Below are 18,176 nucleotides of genomic sequence, written 5' to 3' on the forward strand. Positions count from 1 at the left end.
TCTGTTTGGGGCCTTTTGTAGTCAGGGTGGTTTTGCTTTTGATTAAACTGCTTTCCCTCCTTTCCTTGGCTGAATAATGACCATCACGCAACCTTTTTGGATGTCCTATTCAAATCCCCTGCTAACTGGGCAAAGAGGCACATTTCCAAGTGCCTGCTCCTTCTCTCTTCTCCTCCACAGTTCTATTCCCCAAAAATGTACTGGTTCCATTCTGGAGGTTTGTCTAAAGTTGGAAGGTACGTAGGTTGAAATGCCGTTACTGGCCCAGCACTTCTGTGCTGGTGCAAAAGCGCTGACGTAGACGTCCATCGCTCGGGGATTCAGTGTATTGTATTCACGAAGTGGCACCAGCTCTCTTGATGTTTCAGACTGGGCCGATTCCCAGTCCTACTGGGAGATGCTGCCCAGGGTTCAACCTGACACCCTCCGCAGTCTGAGAAGCTGCTGTTCCACCAAGCTACGAACTTGGGCATCGTTTGTTCAAGGTCCTTCAACACTTAACTTTGAAATGCTGTTCCCTGACATGTTTGTTTTGTCTCCTTCTCAGGGGCCCTGGAACCCTAGTTTGCCTGCGCGACCCACGTGCCGCGGACCACGGCTAAGCATGAGAGATGCACTTCTTCCTCGATGCCTGGTGAGGTGCGCACACCTCCTCTGGATGAGCCTGATCGCCGTGGAGGTAAAACCAGCAATGCTCAATGGTATTACAGAGCAGACCAGCAATGCTCAATGGTATTACCAGTTGAAGCGGAGACCTAAACATTCAACCCAACCCAGGTCCAGAGAGACAGAATCTTACCTGCCCACTCTCCCCTACCCCACCACGATCCTCTGTTGGGTGCTATGGTTGCCATGTCTCCTAGCACTCAACCCCTGGGAGGCTCGGCGCTAACAGAGGGCACCAGGCAGATTGAGGAGCGGAGCCTGATGGGGGTGTGTCTGGGGACGGCTGAACCAGAGCAGGGGTGACATCAGCCAGATCGAGGCCCATGCCCTTCAGAGAGTCCACCCAGCTGGGCCAACACCTGAACCCTCAGGACCAGCGACAATGGTCGTGTCCACTGCACAGTTATATGGAGGGTAGAGGCACCGTTGGGTGAGCCCAGGTCTGGCCCTGGCAGAAGCACTGACTGGGAGACACAAAGATCGTTGTGCATCTCTGTTGTTGTGCTGTCCATGTGCATGGCACTTTACGCAGAGTGAAAAGGGAGCTCTGCCCTGAGCTCCTTACAATCAAGATGTTGACACATGGGAAAGAACAGAAGAAGGGAAGGAGGATGGAGCAGGTGTAAAGAGGGGAAGAAGCCCTTTCCCAGTCTACATTAGACCATTACCCTGCACATACCTAATCTCATCTGATCTTGGAAGCTAAGCAGGGTCAGGCCTGGTTAGTACTTGGATGGGAGACCACCTGGGAATACCGGGTGCTGTAGGCTTATACCATAGTCGTTCGAGACTGAAGGTTGCCAACCATCTCCCTATACTGAACACTATCTCCCGATCTTGTCTGATCTTGGAAGCTAAGCAGGGTCAGGCCTGGTTAGTACTTGGATGGGAGACCACCTGGGAATGCCGGGTGCTGTAGGCTTCTACCATAGTCTTTCGAGACTGAAGGTTGCCAACCAACCATTGCTTGGCCAGTACTTCTAGTAGTGAGGTGGGCAGTCTGTTTCTCCCAAGATCTCCTGGCACTTCAGGCAGCCAACCAAATGCTACCTCCTTCCTCTGACGATGTGGCAGCCTCTGCCACTCAGACACTCTAGCCCACCACTTTTCTGCCCTCCACACTTCTGTTTTGTTCCCTTCTTCCTTTTCCACTCAGGTAGTGGGTGGAAGAGGATTAGAGGAGGCCTGCGAGTGGATGGAAATGTGTTCCCACTGCCAGTCTGCTACCTGAGATGACGGCCTCAGTAGGCCTCATAAATGAGCCAGCCCTGCCCCCTCCAGAGGCTGAGTTCACGTGTCGTGATGTCATTAAACAGTGATTTGATGTCATTCAACAGTGTAGTGATGTCCTTAAACAAGTCTATGAGACGACGATAGCAATAACTCCCTTGAGTTTGTAAAATCTCTTGTTTTTTTTATTTTTAAAATGTTTCTGCAAACAAAAGACATTGGGGTGCCTCCAAATCTACTCGCCATCCTACTGGCTGGTGTTTGTGGGGCACCCAGGGCATAGTTTTCACATCATCTACACTGATGATGTCATTTGGCAGGAAGTGATGTCGTCAAACAGGTCAAAACCGGAAAGAAGCACTTTGTAGGAACTCATTAGCTGCAAATGACAGATGAGAAAATACACAGCTTGATCGTATTACAAGATATAGGGGAGCCCAATTATCATGCAGGCCACCCTTTCAGCAATGAGACCTAAGAACATCAGAATTGCCCTGCTGGATCAGGCCAAAGGCCCATCTAGTCCAGCTTCCTGTATCTCACAGTGGCCCACCAAATGCCCAAGGGAGCACACCAGATAACAAGAGACCTGCAAGGCTTCCTGGGAATTGTAGTTAAGAACAGCCCCACTGGATCAGGCCACAGGCCCATCTAGTCCAGCTTCCTGTATCTCACAGTGGCCCACCAAATGCCCCAGGGAGCACACAAGACAACAGACACAACCTGCGTCCCGGTGCCCTCCCCTGCACCTGGCAATCAGAGGCAGCCTGCCTCTCAAACCAAGAGCTTGCACATACCTACTAGGACTTGTAACCCGTAATGAACTTTTCCTCCAGAATTTTGTCCGGTCCCCTCTTAAAGGCATCTAGGCAAGACCTCAGCATTGCTTAGCTGCTGAGAACCTGAGGGCCAGGTAAAATGCTTCTGTGGGCCGCATCCGGCCCCCGGGCCTTATGTTTGACACCCCTGTTTTAAAAGGCTCAACTTTCTTGTTGGGCGTGTTTGCAGAACTGCGATGGGAAGATTCTGGAGAAGACCCTTGAAGAGTGGGTGAGGTACAAGGACGAGTGCTTCAAGAGGATCGAGACTGAGCCTTATCCCTCGGGTAAGGGATAACCCTTTTCTGTTCTGTCTTCTGAAAGTGATCAGAATATCAGGTGCGCTCACCATATCCTGAACCTCAGTGGCTGACTCCAGCAGTAAATTCAGGATTCCAGTCTTTCTTTGCTCTGCTATTCGTGTGCGAACCCTCTAGGAAGTAAACCTTTCCTGTTGGTTGCATGTGTCTGCACTGGGCATGCTCAGTACAAGAGGTTTTGCTGATGCCCTCCAGCCATCGGCTCGGCACCCCCAGATGCTTAAATCCATGAACGCCGGACCCGTGGATAAGGAGGTGCGGTGCCCCCAAAGTAGTGGCTATGAGACTGGGCTTTACATAGAATGAAAGGAAGGGAAGGACAAGTCTCTGCCCCAGGGGCCTACAATCTAGGTATTGACACAAGGGAGACCACAGAGGATGGGAAGGGAGTTGGAGGCAGGGTTGAATTGGGGAAAGATAAGGAAGTGCTTTGGTTAGGTCCTTAGGATGGAGTGCAGGTACTACCAGCCTTTGGCCTCCTCACAGTCTAGGTGATAAGCTTCACCCCCACCTGTTCACTTTTGCTCTTGTCTCTTGCAGGGCTCTTCTGCAACCGGACCTTTGACATGTATGCGTGTTGGCCAGATGGCAGCCCAGGCAGCCTTGTCAACGTCTCCTGCCCTTTCTACCTGCCCTGGTTTGAAAAAGGTGAGGCCAGTTCTCAGGGCCGCTTTGAACCAGCATCTTACAAAGGAACCCAGGGTGCTTGCTTTGGTGTATCATGAGACAGTGTGCCACATGTAGCTTCTCCCTTCCCTCGCAATGTGCCCAGCGTTGCTCTCTATGGACTGGAAAAGAGAGATGGGATCAGAAGAGGATTGGAGGAGTAGAGTGGTGGCCCAGAGTGTCAGGCACTTTCCAGGGTCTGCAGCCGGAGCTTTTCTCTTTGCAGTGAAACACGGGCTGGTGAGCCGCAAGTGTGGGCCCGACGGCCAGTGGCTGCTGCTGAATGGGTCAGAGCCCTGGAGGGATCATTCCCAGTGCAGAGATGAGATGGAAGCTGCCGGTGAAGTGGTGAGAAGGGTGGTCTGCTGGGATTTGCCTACCAGGGGTCAAGCTCACGTGGCATCCGATTTCCGGCTCCTGGTGGATCGTATGCACAGCTTGGGAGCACGGGATTGCCAGGGTGCAGCCAGGGATCATGCTGGATTCCTCTAGGACAATGGTTTTTCAACCAGTGTGCCACAGGACACAGCTCAAACAGGAAACTAGACCAGCTGGTTCCCACCCAGTGGTTTGGTTAGAAATGAGCTTCCTCCTGCTTTGTCCTCTCCTGGCCAAGGACTACTAGGACTCTGGGGTGACTGGCTAGCACTGGAGAAACTGGCATCAATTTTTCTCTGTTGGTTCGCTGGTTTCTGCCTGCTTCTGAGCCCCAGTTGGTCCCTGTTCCAGTTGTTACGAATGATTTTAAAAGGCAGATCCCCCCCCCCAGTCCCACACACCATGTGCCAGAAGTACACGCATCCTAATCGCACCCTCTGACCCCCCCTGGGCATCCTTGCATCCAGTTGTATCCCTCTTGTTGGCTGTGAAGGGGCAGACGAAAGGGGGTCTCAGTGGCTGCCAGGCAGTGTGGTCTAGTGACTAGAGTGGTGGACTTGGGAGACTGGGATTCAGAACTCCACTTAGCCAATTGAAGCTCACTGAGCTTGGGCCAGTCACTTGGTCCGAACCTAGCGTGCCCCTCAGTGTGATTGTGGTGATAAGGAAGGGAGCCATGGATGTTGCCCAGAGCTTGGGGGAACTCTAGGGAATAAGTGCTGCTAGTTGGCTTTCTAATAGGGACTTCCTTCTCTCCCTGACAGGAGGGAGCCCACCAGCTGATGGTCAGCTTCAAGGTCCTCTACACAGTGGGTTACTCCCTGTCGCTGCTTGCTCTCGTGTTGGCCTTCCTGATCCTGACTGTCTTCAGGTACCGCAGCTAAGACAAAGCAATAGGGTGCCCAGTGATGGTTTTTCCTGTTGCTGCGAAGCTCTGGAGTGGCAAAGTCTGCCCCTCAAAGGCGTGAGGTCTGTGTGTGCCTACCTTGCTGTGTGACTGAAAAGAGAGTTCGGCAAGAGAAATTTAGCCTCAGAATATCTACCTCTGTGTGTGTGTGTGTGTGTGTGTGTGTGTGTGTGATGTAAGCCAACCACTCTCTTGCCAAAGAAAATGCCCTCTTTGGAAACATACTCTGCAGGGCTGGGCTTCATTTTTGCCATCCTGGGCCTCTAAGCGCAACTTGCTTTTCGCTCCCCAGGAAGCTTCGCTGCACCCGGAACTACATTCACGCAAACCTCTTTGCCTCTTTCGGCTTACGGGCCGCCTCGGTGATCATGAAGGACGTGTTGCTGGAGAAGCTTTGGGGGAAGGAGATCTTCGAGGTGTCCGACTGGGAGACCTTGCTGAGCAATGAGGCAAGCGGGGGTGGCCACCAACCACTCTGAAAGTGTGCAACACTTTGTCTTCACCAATGCTAATGGAGACTGGGCCCCCTGCCAAAAGTACCATTAGTGGGGGGCCTGGGAAAGTGGGGGGGGCCTGGGAAAGTGGGGGGGGCCTGGGAAAGTGGGGGGGCCTGGGAAAGTGGGGGGGCCTGGGAAAGGGCAGTTTCCCATTGTGGCATATTATTTTATTGTTATAGATTATGGAATATTCTCTGCAGTGAGTGAGCACTCTGTCTGAAAGCTGGTGTAGTGTAGTGGCTAAGGCTACAGTCCTGTCCACACTTTCCCAGGAGTAAGCTCCATAGACTGTAATGGGACTTACATCTGAGTAGACATGCATAGGATTGGGCTTTAAAAGCCTGAGCTACAAATCAGGACTTTCTTAACTCGTATCTGATCTCTGAGCTGAGTGGCCTTAGACAAGCCTCTTCCTCTTTGTCTGTGCCTAGTCCAGGTCCCTGCTTTATCTAAACTTACAGTCAATGTAACTTTACAAACCAATTACGTATGTTTTTCCTTGCTTTTATCTACCTCCTCTCTCTGTTGTCTACTTTATGTCCATATCTAGACTGTAAGCTCCCTGGGGCAGCAACCTGCCTTTGTCTTGCTGGCACTATAGACACCATGCATCTTGCCGGCACTATAGATTTCAAAACAAAACATCTTCCCTGCATCTAGAAAACTAGTATTTCAGGTTTAAAAGTTATATTCCAGCCCACTTCCTGCTGTGCCGCTTTTCTGAGAGGAGGGAGATTTTAACCTATGGGATCATTTTTTTTTTTTAAGTGACACTCCTACAAACCGACACACGGACATCGGCCCCCCTGCCCCACACCATGACGTATCTGTGGTGATATACACAACGTACTTTGAACCTCTGAAGTACACGATGTAAAGAACCTGTAATTTTGTATTTTGTACACTTGTCTGGGAGGTTCCATCCATCCTTGTGGTTTTCCACCTGCTGTTCATTGTAGCTGGTCCTTCTCTCCCCAGGTGGCGATTGGCTGTCGCGTGGCGCAAGTCTTGATGCAGTACTGTATTCTGGCCAATCACTACTGGTTTCTGGTGGAAGCCGTCTATCTGTACAAGCTTCTGATCGGAGCTGTATTTTCGGAGAAGAACTACTACACCCTCTACCTCTACCTGGGTTGGGGTAAGGAGGAGGCAGGGATGAGGAAGCTGTTGCTGGACTAGGCTGTGATGAGCCAGTTTATGCAGAACTCCATGGCAAGGATTTTCCAAGCTGCATGTGTGTGGGGGAGGGTGCCCAAGGTCTGACCTCTATGTGGTACCCTGCACATGCCGGATCTTGTCTGATCTCAGAAGCTAAGCAGGGTCAGGCCTGGTTAGTACTTGGATGGGAGACCGCCTGGGAATACCGGGTGCTGTAGGCTTATACCATAGTCTTTCAAGACTGAAGGTCGCCAACCATGTGGAAGAAGGTTGCCGACCCCTGCTCTAGAAGCTTCCTGTCCTCAGTGCCCCTAACGTGCCCTCCTTCTGTTCCCCAGCCCTTGCCAAAAAGAGTATTTTTTTATTTGGGACGCCAAAGATCTCTCCTGTTTAGCCTGCAGTGGCCTGGCTGGGCAGTGCTTGAGCAGGGCATGTAGATGCCCAGTTTGTAGAAATGTTTCTCTTGGATTTGCAGGAACCCCGGTGGCATTTGTGGTGCCGTGGATGGCTGCCAAGTACCTGAAGGAGAACAAGGAGTAAGTATGAGGGTGCTGGATGGAGAGATGGAGGCTTCAGGTGATTGACACCGATGGAATATTAGGCTATGCCTGGAGCAGGTGGAAGGTGGATTGAGATGTACTGATAAACTCTAGGTGATCTGCAATAGATTGAAAGTGTTTTTTTACTCCAAGTCATTTGAATAATTGCAAGGGAAAGAATTATCTGCTGTGGTTGACCCTGGGCTCTTGATTTCTTACTCTGCCTCAGTGTTCCTCATCTGTGAAAAAGGCGCATTAATTAGTTGCTTTATTTTGTGTCTTTGTGCAGAGGCCTGTTGACCGGTTGTAGAGTATTGCGTTCAAATATCCGATCTGTAGTAACTAGGACGTAGATTTGTACTAGCAGGTCATCCTACAAGTATATGGCCCGGGGGGGGGGGTGCAAGACATAATTGGTTCAGGCCCCCTAAGCCACTATGTTGCATCCGACTCTGGTTAGCGAACCTTGGGATTCTAGGAAAATCAAAATAGATTTTGCAGCCCTGAAGTCCACCCACCCCTGAATTATACAATTAAGGCTACAATCGCACTTACCACTTACTAACCACGCTTACCTGAGAGTAAGCCCCATTGCCTATAATGGGGCTTACTTCAGAGTAGACATGCATAGGATTGGGATGTCAATGGAAAAGGAAGTGATCTTAATTATAACTTTGCTCCCTTTTGAAGCTCATTGGCTGAGCATATGAATTGCAGACAGAAGGTCTCAGGTTCAACCCAACATGTCCAAGCAGGGCTAGAAAAGACCCACATCTGAAACTCTGGATAGCTGCGGACAGTCTACCAGTTTCATATTTCTCTCTCCCCTTGCAAGGGAAAGAACTGGAAGCTTCCACTCTTAGTTTTGAATAAGCCACAGTTTCCTGTTGCCTCCAAACTCTGGGAAGCGGTGGCTTGTTCTAACTGTGGTTTGCTCAAGGAAATTGTCCCTCATGGAGTAACCACCCAACCTCCTCTTGCAACCTCCCAACCTCTGGGGGAAATGCGTTACTTAAAGGAGACAAGGAGCAGAGCTAAGTCACAGCTGGGGAAAGGCAGTCTTGCTTTCCCTGTATAATTTGCCTACTTCTCCGCCTGTTTCCAGGGGAGCTTCAGAACTATCAACCATCAGAGTGTATCTTGCCACATGGCTGTTTTTGACACGGTGTAGCTAGGTTCCGATTGGGGTGATGGTGTAGACCAGGGGTGTCCAAAGTTTTTGGCAGGAGGGCCACATCGTCTCTCTGACAGTCTGTCAGGGGCCAGAGGAAAAAAGAATTAATTTACGTTTAAAATTTGAATAAATTTACATAAGTTTACATAAATGAATATATTAAAGATGAACTTATATGAACGAATGAAGGTCTTGCAATCGCTCAAGGCCTGTAAAAGGCCTTGCTCAAAGCAAGGCTGGCCTTTCCTTTGCTGCTGCTGCAGCATCACGGATGTGAAACAGCAAGCAGTGGAGGGAGCCCTCATCCCACAGCTCAAGCAAGAGGTCAGTCGCCCTCGCACTGAGAGCAGTTGCGTTGGGCCAGTGTGGGCTCCAACAAATCTCCGGAGGGCCAGAGGCTCATTGGAGACTGGGGGCTCCCTGAGGGTCACATTGAGAGGCCTCAGGGGCCGCAAGTGGCCCCAGGGCTGAGGTTTGGGCACCCCTGGTATAGACAACCAGGAACAATAGGGAGGCCCAGTCCATAAAAATCCAACACAGTGGCCAAACTCCTGGGCTACTTCAGCTCTTCCTAGTCCTCTATTTTGCTGGGCCTAGTTCTTCGGGGCATCAAGGATGTTGGCTGCATCCCGGCCTCTGTCTTTCTTACCTGTTCCATTAACAACCCGCTTTGGACCACAATCCGCTTCTCCCTTGTCCCATTGCAGGTGCTGGGCGGTGAATGAGAACATGGCTTACTGGTGGATTATCCGAATCCCAATTTTGCTAGCATCTGTGGTAAGTGCCTCCCCTTGTGACTGAAGGGGAACACGGGTCCTTTCTGGGGTGGTGTAATGGGGCAGGGGAATGTGCTATGAGTTGGAAAGCTTTGCCACAAATGAAGACCATCTGCACCCTTCCCGCTTCAACCCAGTGGCTTTGCAACCTTGTAGGGTTGGAAAGGGTAGATGGGACTCGTTAGCCTGGGAAGGCAGCTCATCTGAGAGAAGGAAAACTCTGATCCCAAACCTCCGCTGCCTTGCGGCTACATCCAGTTACGGAAAAGGCTTCAGGAGTCAACCTCGAGGCCAAATCTGGAGCCGGAGTCCCTGAGGCAGTTCATGGCTGAACACAGTCACGTTCTGGCAACTCCTGGGATGTCGCTGGAACCAACTGTATTGGCCTCTCCACTGGACCATTTCAGCGACGTGGAGAGGGGGGATTTGCTGCATGGGTAACAGCCTATCCTCCATACCTACTTTACCCAGGCTTCACGCACTGGAGAGGACACTCTGTTCCAGAGCCACCATTCAGAGTGCGATACCATAGTCTTCCGAGACTGAAGGATGCCAACAAGGGTTGGAAGGATCCCAATGAGATAGGACATGTGGAATGCTCTGAACACTTGTATTTCTGATGGGTGTTTTCTACTGAGTCAGGCCCTTGCTTTGTACTTGCTTTATACTGAGTCAGGCCCTTAGTCCACCTAGCTCAATTATGCCAACCCTGACTGGCAGCAGTGGCTTCCTAGAGTCTTTTTCCACCCTGCCTGGGGATGGTGAGGGCTGAACCTGGGGTCTTCTGCATGCAAAGCAGGTGCCCTGCCACTGACCCTTGGCCACTTCCACACATGCTTTGCAACTGAAAAAGCAGTGTCACCTGTTGCAGCCGCCCAATAGTCACTGGGTAACCTGCTGGAACATATTGTGTTTATGCGGCGGGCACACACAACATGTGTGATCCAGTGGCATCCCAGTTTCATCTGCTGGATAGTCAGGGTTATTGCATCTTTTGGGTGAAAATGTTTCTTTGTGCTTTCCGGCCAAACATAGGGGAGTTTGACTCCAGCAGGGGTGGATCCAAGGGGGGCGTGGGTGCATGGCCCCACCCAAACTGTCATGCCAGTGGGCAAGGGTGCCCGCCAGGATGTGGAGAAGCCCAAGTACAGCTGGGAGCCCAGATCTACCTGCTTGGAAGGCGCAGCTCCAGAGGGCAGAGTCAGAATGGAAGCCCAGGTCTACCTGGAAGGTAGCTCTGGGCTCAAAATCCGGGCCTGAGCCCAATTCTACCAGTTATGCAAACCTTGGCTTGAGATCCCAGGTCTACCCACCTGGTTGGCCTGAGCTCTGGAGTTAAGGTAGAGCTCATGCCCGCCCCCTCCAAAAAAAAAAACACAAGCACTGGAACTACCCATGGTCTCCACCTGCTTGTATTTTTACTACCCACCTTTCTTTCCCCACTTTGTTTAATCCCGTTTGTTTTGACTTCTTAACACTAGTTCCATTTTGGCACTTTGTCTGCCTGGTCCATGTTCACAAGTAATTTAGTGGATGGTTGCATCTCTGCAGATGCTGCTACTGTGGGATTGATTTTTAATAGGAACCCCTGGGGTTCAGAGTGATCTCCGGGGAGGGTTCTTTTTCCCCCAGATGGCCCTCCTCCTCCGACTGGTTTCTATAGCCTGTGATGGTGGCAGTGGATAAAATCTACCAAGATATTTTGCCGTTCGACTGCTGGTCCAATAAAGGGAAAATGGAAAGCAGGAAGGGATTTTAGAAATGGGTTATGTCAGAATGCCAGATGCAAGGTAGGGCACCAGGATGAGGTCTCTTGTTATCTGGTGTGCTCCCTGGGGCATTTGGTGGGCTGCTGTGAGATACAGGAAGCTGGACTAGATGGGCCTATGGCCTGATCCAGTGGGGCTGTTCTTATGTTCTTATGTAAGGGGTATGTGAGTATGCACTGACCACTAGGCCCTACTCCCCTTGGTCAACCTGTCTTCTCTTGGGAGTTCCCTTCCCTGACCTATATTCAGAACCACAGAAATGGCTCTTGCGCTCAAGGGGCTAATGCTTATGGTTGGATTTAAACAGTTTTGGGGTTGGAAAGGTGACTTGTCTTGGCTTCCCGAGATTTACAGAGGACAACTGTAAGATTTACTCAGGACAACTGCCTTGCTTTTCATTTTAAGCGTAGATATTTATTGGTTCAGAATTCACGCCAGACTTCACATTTGGGCACCAGAGAGCTCTCAAATTCATCCTTGGCAAGGAGCGTGGTTGAAATCCCGAAATAAACTGGAAAATGGTGATGCTTCTCATCGGCAGCGCTGATGGAAGTTTGTTTCTGCACCCATCTTTTCTCCCAGTTTAAGACAAGCAACCAAAGATGGTCGTCCCAACCTCTTGCCTTTCTTGATAGCCGAGCAGTTGCATCAGGGCTCCGAGGGGCAAACAGGAGCCTCTGCCCCCCCTCCCGACTTGCTAGTCCTGTAAGCCACATTTATGGAACACCACCTCCTTCGTAATGGGAAGAACAAGATGGGAGCCATCGTAATGGAAGATAGGTCAATGCTCACAGTGGCTGCCATACCAAGAAGAACTTCCTGGGTGCGCAATTTTTCAGTTGCGGGTTGAATTTGCAATGGTTCTCTCTGGTTCTTTTGGCGTAACCGGGAAGAGTTGCCCCAACAACTGACCCAGCGGTTTGGCCCGAGTCGCTAACAGAGCACCCAGCACAGTGATGGTGAAGATGATGAAAAAAGTGCTCATGATCAGGGCAGCGGTGTTCAGGCTCTTGGCTTTCCTGCCGTAGTGGTGGGCTTTCTCGATGTCCCCCGCGATCTTGCGGTCCCGCGACTTGATGGAGTACAAGAGCGCCACAAAGCCCAGGCAGCAGCAGTTGAGGAAGACAAAGTTGAACAGCGACCAGACCTCGTAATCTCGCGGCGGTTTGGTCTCCGGGACGATGCTGCGCTGGCTGACGCGGTGGTGAGAAGGAGGGGAGATGCCCATGGGGTAGATGTAGGGCGCAGTGTGTCTGCGCTGTTCCCGGGAATCGGATAACTTAACATTGAGGCATGTTGCTGGTGGGTTCGGATACATGGTTGGCAACCACAGGTGTGGTCAAGTGACCCGTCAGTGATATGGGGGGGGAGTAGATAGGCAAAAGAAGGGTCCTGGAAAAAGGAGGCGAGGGACCTGCTTCTGTTTGGAGGACGTAGGAGCAAGACCTGTGGGGGGGGGGAAGGCAAAGTCTCGAGTCACACCCACCTGAAGGTTCCTTCCTCTCCATCACTGTGTTGCTAAGCAGCAACTTGTGGGAGCAACTGTCAACTGTCGGGGAGCTCAGGCCCTTTTCTGAGTTCACACTGGCATTTGTGAGTTGGGGTTGTCAAAGCCAGCGTAGCCCACTGCCCAGCTGGGAGAACACCATTTGCCTCGGAAGGGTTGTAATAGGAACACCAGCAGACTCACACATACGAAGCGTTTTGTATGCCTGAAAAGTGCTACGCAAATGGTTCAGTATTCCGATTGGAAGATTCTTCTGGTCTCCAGCGTGGTGTGGATCGGCCAGGTTTAAGTTCAAAGATCTAAATCGCAATCAGCCGTTGTAAATAAAGGACTTGCCTCCCCTCCTTGCCTGGGGATCCAGACTTGGTGATGAAGTTGGGGGGAGTGCACGTGGCGAAAGGAAACTTTTGGGGTGGCCCTGCTGGAGAGTCCCATATAGCACCTCCTCTTGCAGAATTCTAGGTGCGCCCCCCGAAGAACTTATTTGCTTGAACTTTTCATGAATGGCAATTGGTCTTGATTTAAACACGTCCACAGCCTCTGGCCTCTTCCTCCTTCTCCGGCTATTCCTTTCCTGATTGGTCTCTGTGGGAGTTGATGTGCTTGATGTTCTAAACTTATTTGTGTGTTTACCAATATGTGTTGGATGCCTCTTTGGAAACGTTCTCAGATTTTAAAAGTGGAGTATAAAGATCTGAAGTAACAATGGATTAACAACAGAATTGCAGTATGATTTGTTATTAGTCAATGCATGATGCTTCACAAAGAATAAGGGAACGGGTCTCTGCCCCCAGGAGCTTGCAAGTGATGGTTCAACGGAGGGAAAGGGAATGGAGGCTGGGATAACCAGGGGGGAAGAATGTGTATTTATTCCAGCGACATGTACTTAGGCTTGGTTACCATGGGCTATGGAGACTAAGGGCACAATCCTAACCAGGTCTGCTCAGAAGTAAGTCCTATTTTGTTCAATGAGGCTTACTCTCAGGAAAGTGTGGTTAGGATTGCAGCCTAAGGGATTGTGCCAGGGCCTTCAAGGATTAGGTCAGGTTTCCAGAAAGGACTTGAAGAAGTGGGAAAGCAGGAATTCTTGGAGGCCGTTCCAGATGGTAGCAGAAGGAGGGCTGTGGAGCTGGGTGAGTGAAGGGCTTGTGCTGAATCCGGCATGGAAGAGTCTACCAGTGGCTAGTAGTTATGTTGGCTTCATACTACCTCCAGGCTCAGTAGCGGTGTACCACTGAATTCCTGTTGCAGGGGAGCAGTGGAGTGAGAGAGATTCTACTCTCTCCTGCTTGTGGGCTTCCCAGAGGGAGCTGTTGGGCCTCTGTGAGCGACCAGATACTGGGCAAGATGGGCCATGGCCCTGATACAATGAGCTTTCCCTTCTGGTCTTATCTGGGAGCAGACAGGAAGCCAGTATAGGGATTTAAGGGGCCAACACGACCCAAAGAATTTGGCCTGAGAGGCAAGGCCCTGGAAAGCCAAAGAAGAGCTTTTGTATGAATGAACGAGACAATGACTCGGGCATTGGGCAGGAGGTCTGATCTAGAGGGTTGAGCCTCCATTTGCCTGAAGATAACATCTGAAGGTCGCCAGTTCGAGGCCACCGGCATCGTGCGACCTTGAAGCAACTGACAAGCTGAAGCCGAGCTATTCCATCTGCTCTGAGCGTGGGAGGATGGAGGCCAGAATGTGCGACCAGATCAAGAAAGAAACATCTGAATGTTGTGGTTTCTTGAAAGATAGAAACCTTCTTTCAAAATTGTAAAAATCCCTACGGGGATTTAAATTTGCCTGCCTATGTAAACCGCCTTGAATAAAGTCTAAGGAGAAATCTGAGGACCAAGAAAGGCGGTATAGAAATACCTGTATAAAAATAAATAAATAAATGACGGGAAATAATTGTGCATGGTACAGAATACCATGGAACTCAATTCAATCCACAATTAAGGTGAAACAAGAGAATTTCAAATCTGAAAGATTTGGGGGCGGGGGGACTTTGCTTCCGAAGGGATGTGATCATAGCTCCATGGGAGAGCACTGCCTTTGCAGGTGGAAGGTCCAAGGTTCCATCCCTGGCAGCATCTCCAGGCAGAGAAAAGACCCTGCAGAGCCACCGTCGGCCTGCGTCGGCAATCCTGAGCTAGACGGACCAGTGGCCAGACATGGCAGGAAGCAGCTGCGTATGCCTTATGAAGACATTTGAAAAAGCTCTTGGTCAACCATAGCCCCTCCTCTCCCAGCAGCATCTCTGTTCTCTCTCTCCTAGTTCAACCTGCTGATCTTCATGCAGATCCTCAAAGTGATCCTGGCCAAGCTGCGAGCCAATCAGAAGGGCTACGCGGACTATAAACTCAGGTGAGTCGGACCACTGGGCCTCCTGCCCGTCTGAATGGATGTGCAGCTGGTTGTGCCAATAAATGGTTGGCAAGACTCAAAAGACTATGGTATAAGCCAGGGGTGTCCAAGGTTTTTGGCAGGAGGGCCACATCATCTCTCTGACACTGTGTCGGGGGCCGGGGAAAAAAAGAATTAATTTACATTTAAAATTTAAATAAATTTACATAAATAAATATATTAAAGATGAACGTATATGAATGCATGAAGGTCTTGCAATAGCTCAAGGCCTATAAAAGGCCTTGCACAAAGCAAGGCTAGCCTTTCCTTTGCTTCTACTGCATCACAGATGTGAAACAACAAGCAGTGGAGGAAGCCCTCGTCCCATAGCTCACGCAAGACGTCAAACAGTCACCCTTACGCTGAGAGCAGTTGCATCGGGCCAGTGTGGGCTCCAACAAATCTCTGGAGGGCCAGAGGCTCATTGGAGACTGGGGGCTCCCTGAGGGCCACATTGAGAGGCCTCGAGGGCCTCATTTGGCCCCAGGGCTGGGGTTTGGGCACCCCTGGTATAAGCCTACAGCACCTGGTATTCTTAGGCGGTCTCCCATCCAAATACTAACCAGGTCTGACCCTGCTTAGCTTCTGAGATCAGACAAGATCCGGCATGTGCAGGGTATGCCAATAAAGGGGTGTACTTAAAAGTGGGTGTGCCTCTTAATTGACTCGGGGCACAATCCTAACCAGGTCCACTCAGAAGTAAGTCCTATTTTGTTCAGTGGGGCTTACTCCCAGGAAAGTGGTTAGAATTGCAGCCTCAGAGCAGACGTATGGTGAGAATTCTGACAGATCAGATCACAGCCTTCGGGGGTGGGGGCATCAAGATCTAAACCTCCCTGCGGGTCCCAGATCAGAGAAAAATTGCCCACTTGCCCCCACTCCACTGCAGATGTTTTTCATGCATTAAAACAGCGATCTTCAACTTGGCAGGTGCTAGGACCCATTGCACACCCCAAGCTGCAACAGGGAACCCACCCTCAAGAGCCCAGTGGGTGGGAAGATTGGGGCATGGGAGGTCATATCAATTTCTCCTCTTTGACCACCCAGTGGCGGCCAATTCATGTGTGTCCTTCTGTTCCTTCTTTAGTTCCAGGCCGGCTGGATGCAGAGGGAGGGCAAGGCAATAGCAGGAGCTGAATTTTGAGAGTTAGGGGAGAGAAAGAGCACAAGGCAGAGATCAGAATACAATGGCACTGAGGCACTGCTGAAGGCAGATTGTGACCCGCTTTGGCATCACCGTGAGGAGAACTCTGAATGTTTAAGACCCTTCCAGTTTAAACCTGCATTTTAAATTGAGAGTGATTAGCCACATGTCCAGCTTGGCCCAACCACTTCTCAAAGGAACACTGTGCTCCAAGCATGACCTAGCGAGGCTAATCTCATGGTTGCTGTTTTTTCCCCCCACCTCTCCTAGGTTAGCCAAAGCCACCCTCACCCTTATTCCTCTCTTTGGCATCCACGATGTGGTCTTCATCTTTGCCACTGACGAGCAGACCACCGGAATTCTGCGCTACATCAAAGTTTTTGCCACACTCTTCCTCAACTCCTTCCAGGTCAGTGGGGGTGTGTGCCTGGGTCTCATTCTGGAAAGGACTACCCAGAGGTCTGATTTCCTCCCTGCCAGGATTGCGCCTCCTCGGCTTCCTACCAAGAACTTTCCTGCATGCAGATTGGCTGGTCTGGGGTGCACGGTAGGAACACCGAGAGATGGATAGAATGATACAACTCTTGTCTGGCGTCGGCATGGGGATACGATGAGTTGCAAGGCCACCTGGCTACATGGGATATGGAATGTTCTAGAAGTAGTTTTGCTCAAGGATAAGTCACAGAGCCAGGTTGTGCATGGGGGATTGTGCATGGGTCCTCAGATGGTGGATTGGTCCAGTGGTGCCTACATCCCCCTTCCTGCCCTCTTCCATTTTTCCTTCTCCTCCCTTCTTCTTCCTCTTGAGGAAGAGGGGAATGGAGGAGAAGTATAAGGGTAGGTGGGAGAGGAGAGGTGTGCTAGGGCCATACTTCCTCTTCCTCTCTGCCCTCCCCTTTTTGAATCCAGGGAGAAGATGGAAGAGGGCAGGAAAGGTAAGGTGGTCACCCCTGGACCAGTCCACCACCTAAGGCCCCAAGGACAGCTGGACTCTGTGGCTGGAGTGAAAAGATAGGAAGGACAGGGGTGGAGAGCAGCAGCCCCTTTATGACCAGGTCAGTGCCTGCCCATCTTTGGAGGCTCAGGCTGTGTGTTTCTCTATCTGCTGCAGGGCTTCCTGGTTGCCGTGTTGTACTGCTTTGCAAACAAGGAGGTAGGTGTCTATTGCCCCCCCTCCCCACTGTGCCTTGTGGGGCATCCACATCCTTTTTATTAGACGCAAGAGACAGGGCTAATTGTTTGAAGGCCCGTCCCAGGGCTTGTGAACTTCCAATTTTGCCAGGACCTTAGTTGGTCTCAGAGCTGGGCTGGCCCTCAATCTGGCTTATTACTTTGGCTAGAAGGCCTCTGTACGACACCACCAGCTTTCAGAATTTGACGAGTCTCCCCTGCAGTTTTCCATGTGGGGTTTTTTTTTTTTTTGGGGGGGGGGAGATGTCTCTTTCTATTTTGCTTTGCAAGATTGTGGGGTGGTCAACCTGCCGGGTATCGGGATCTGTGCTATGCGCCCAGGGGTTCAGACAGAAAACCAAGAGGGTGCCACTCTCCCCTTTTGTGCAGGTGAAATCTGAAATGAAAAAGAAGTGGCAGCTCTGGAAACTGGATCACCCAGCCGTCTGCTGTACCCAGTGAAGAAGACGCTCGGTGCCAAACAAAAGCAAAGAATGCGGAGAAACCGCCCTAGTGGGCCTTGGAAGAGCCTTCCGTTCTCAGCCTCTTCAGCAGATGATTTCTGGCTTTGGGAAGGCTAGTGCCAGTTGTGGCTTTACCCAGAGCTCTGTTGGCAGGCCAAGGGTGGCACCTTGTAGAGGGCATAGAAGGAACTGGTTTGCCAGTCCTGGGACCACAGAGTTCAGCTTAGCTGGCCAGGAGCAGCAGGGTGAGAAAGCAGTGGGTGTGTGGACCACAAGAAGTGTGATGGAGGAACTGCCTTACCTTTTGGGAGCACCCTCCCCCCACCCTGAGAGACTGCAGAGAAACCTATGGAACAGGAAACCACAGGACGCATATGCATCACACACAAGAGACAACCTTAGATTCGGCTGCGGTAGGAGTAGAGTTTGGTACGGACCAAGGGCCTTAATTTGCTGCCTGATGACATTGTACAGTGCTGCTATCAACCCTCCAGCCTTCATGCCTTTGCTACTAGAGAGGGAACCCCCCCCCCCCAGCAGAATGGAGGGGGAAGGGGCCATCACAAAGTGCTTTGCATGCAGAAGGGCCCAGGTTCAAA

The 18,176-nt window shown here is 51.0% G+C and overlaps 1 protein-coding gene and 1 pseudogene across 1 annotated transcript; both read left to right on the plus strand.

The window, feature by feature from the left end:
* The first annotated feature begins 604 nt into the window (after nt 1-604).
* On the plus strand, nt 605-17,575 carry LOC136663814 (glucagon receptor-like). The gene is made up of 13 exons (XM_066640761.1): nt 605-679; nt 2,905-3,001; nt 3,575-3,682; nt 3,927-4,048; nt 4,843-4,949; nt 5,278-5,434; nt 6,461-6,620; nt 7,116-7,176; nt 9,061-9,130; nt 14,672-14,760; nt 16,214-16,352; nt 17,055-17,096; nt 17,504-17,575. Exons 1-13 carry the CDS (start codon nt 605-607, stop codon nt 17,573-17,575), a joined length of 1,299 nt encoding a protein of 432 aa, XP_066496858.1.
* LOC136633961 (5S ribosomal RNA) lies at nt 1,316-1,436 on the plus strand (annotated as a pseudogene).
* Nucleotides 17,576-18,176: the final 601 nt, after the last annotated feature.

The sequence above is a fragment of the Tiliqua scincoides genome, chromosome 13 (genome assembly GCF_035046505.1).
Source record: "Tiliqua scincoides isolate rTilSci1 chromosome 13, rTilSci1.hap2, whole genome shotgun sequence".
NCBI lineage: Eukaryota > Metazoa > Chordata > Lepidosauria > Squamata > Scincidae > Tiliqua > Tiliqua scincoides.